At 67.7% G+C, this 644-nt stretch overlaps 1 protein-coding gene across 1 annotated transcript in view; it reads left to right on the forward strand.

Annotated features, from left to right (window-relative positions):
* Positions 1-606: 606 nt before the first annotated feature.
* The window catches only part of TBX10 (T-box 10), a gene marked incomplete at its 3' end in the record, with an annotated part of 1,695 nt that continues 1,657 nt past the window's right edge, over positions 607-644 (forward strand). Inside the window, exon 1 of the mRNA XM_009893163.1 lies at positions 607-615. Within this exon, the coding sequence (XP_009891465.1) occupies positions 607-615 (9 nt within the window). The remainder of the gene's footprint in view (positions 616-644) is intronic.

Here is a 644-nt window from a genome sequence, read left to right on the forward strand (position 1 = left end):
GGCCGGGGTGGGGGGGGGAGATGGGGGGGGCGGAGCCGGCGCCGCGGGGCACGTGCGGGGACGTGACGGATGAGGAGGGGGGGACTTAGGGAGACGGTCCCTCCTCAGTTTGCATCAATCCCGGTCCCAAAACCCAGTGTAGCCTACGGGGGCCAGAGGGTTTCCTCTCCGGTACGATGGCCACGAGAAGGACTTAAGCGCCGAGCCCAAAGGAGAAGTGAAGGCTGAGCCCCAGTTTGGAGAAAACAGCCGCAAAGCAAAGCTGGGTGGGATTTCAGCCCTCGCCCAGTGCCACCATCACTGGGGTACCCCCAGGGACAGAAAGCCATCATCATCTCCATGAGGATGTCCCCGGTTCCCTCCAGACCCATCCCCAGAGCCCCGGCATCCCTCATCCCACTCCCGTGCTGTGCCATGAGGTGATGTGGCCCCGTTGCAGTTGGGAGGGGGGTCGGGGGGCTCCGGAGTAGCCCTTCTGCTTTCCTCCCCCCCCCTGCAGCCCCCCACCCCTGCATCAGTCACCTCCCCACACGCATCCATCCCCCCCCGCGGCACCGGCGCGTCCCCATCCATCTCCCGCTGTCAAGCCCGGTGCGGAGCGTGGCGATGGGCGATGTGGGGGGGAGGGGGGCGGACGGGGGGCG

This window comes from Charadrius vociferus, unplaced genomic scaffold (genome assembly GCF_000708025.1).
Source record: "Charadrius vociferus isolate BGI_N301 unplaced genomic scaffold, ASM70802v2 scaffold919, whole genome shotgun sequence".
NCBI lineage: Eukaryota > Metazoa > Chordata > Aves > Charadriiformes > Charadriidae > Charadrius > Charadrius vociferus.